General features: G+C 72.1%; 1 protein-coding gene across 1 annotated transcript in view; it reads right to left on the bottom strand.

Moving 5' to 3' along the window:
* Window positions 1-695, bottom strand: part of LOC105854531 — a 20,215-nt gene that overhangs the window by 9,777 nt on the left and 9,743 nt on the right. The window contains exon 3 of the mRNA XM_012734206.1: window positions 126-249. Coding sequence (XP_012589660.1) covers window positions 126-249 — 124 coding nt within the window. The remainder of the gene's footprint in view (window positions 1-125; window positions 250-695) is intronic.

Below are 695 nucleotides of genomic sequence, written 5' to 3'. Positions count from 1 at the left end.
CCGGGCAGCGGGCATCCACTGAACAGCAGGAGCCCACTGGGCAGCGTCCAGCGGGCGGCGTCCAGCGGGCAGCGTCCAGCGGGCGGCGTCCAGCGGGCGGCGGGCGCCCTCCCGCCCCGGCCTACCTGCAGGTGCTGCTTCTCTGCATCACCTCGGCGCGGTGGTAGCCGGACAGCTTGCAGAAGCCGTCGTTGCTGTAGACGATGGGCCAGCCCACGATCTGCGCGTTGCCCAGCACGAAGTTGGTGTCTGCGGACAGGACAGCGTCAGCCCGGCACCCCGCCGCCCCCGGCCCCGACGCCCACAACCCCGTGACCCTAAGGGGAGACCCCCGGAGCCCGGGGTCCTCTCCTGGAGAAACTCAAAGAGGGGGTCTCCCTGGGGCGCAGGGCTCAGTCTCAGCACTCTGAGGCTGTTCCAGCCACTGCACCCCAGTTCGATCCCCACCGGGAGGGGACCCCCAGGGCGCAGGAGATCCCCCCTGACCCCGCCGCTCCCCTCAGCCTCGTCCAGCCGCCTGTCCTGCTCCCCGCTCTGCCTCTGGCGGGTCCTCACCCCCCGCCTCTGGCCCGCACCCCAGTTCTGTGTGCGCATGTGAACAAGCCTCAAGGAAGACACTCGGAGAGCTGGAACTGGGGGCGGGGAGCGGCCGAGCGCTGGTGGTGCAGCAGCCGGCCCAGGGGGCCCCGGGCCGC

Source organism: Condylura cristata, unplaced genomic scaffold (genome assembly GCF_000260355.1).
Source record: "Condylura cristata isolate star-nosed mole 26May11 unplaced genomic scaffold, ConCri1.0 scaffold00050, whole genome shotgun sequence".
Classification (NCBI taxonomy): domain Eukaryota; kingdom Metazoa; phylum Chordata; class Mammalia; order Eulipotyphla; family Talpidae; genus Condylura; species Condylura cristata.
This window is presented reverse-complemented; position numbering and strand designations above follow the sequence as displayed.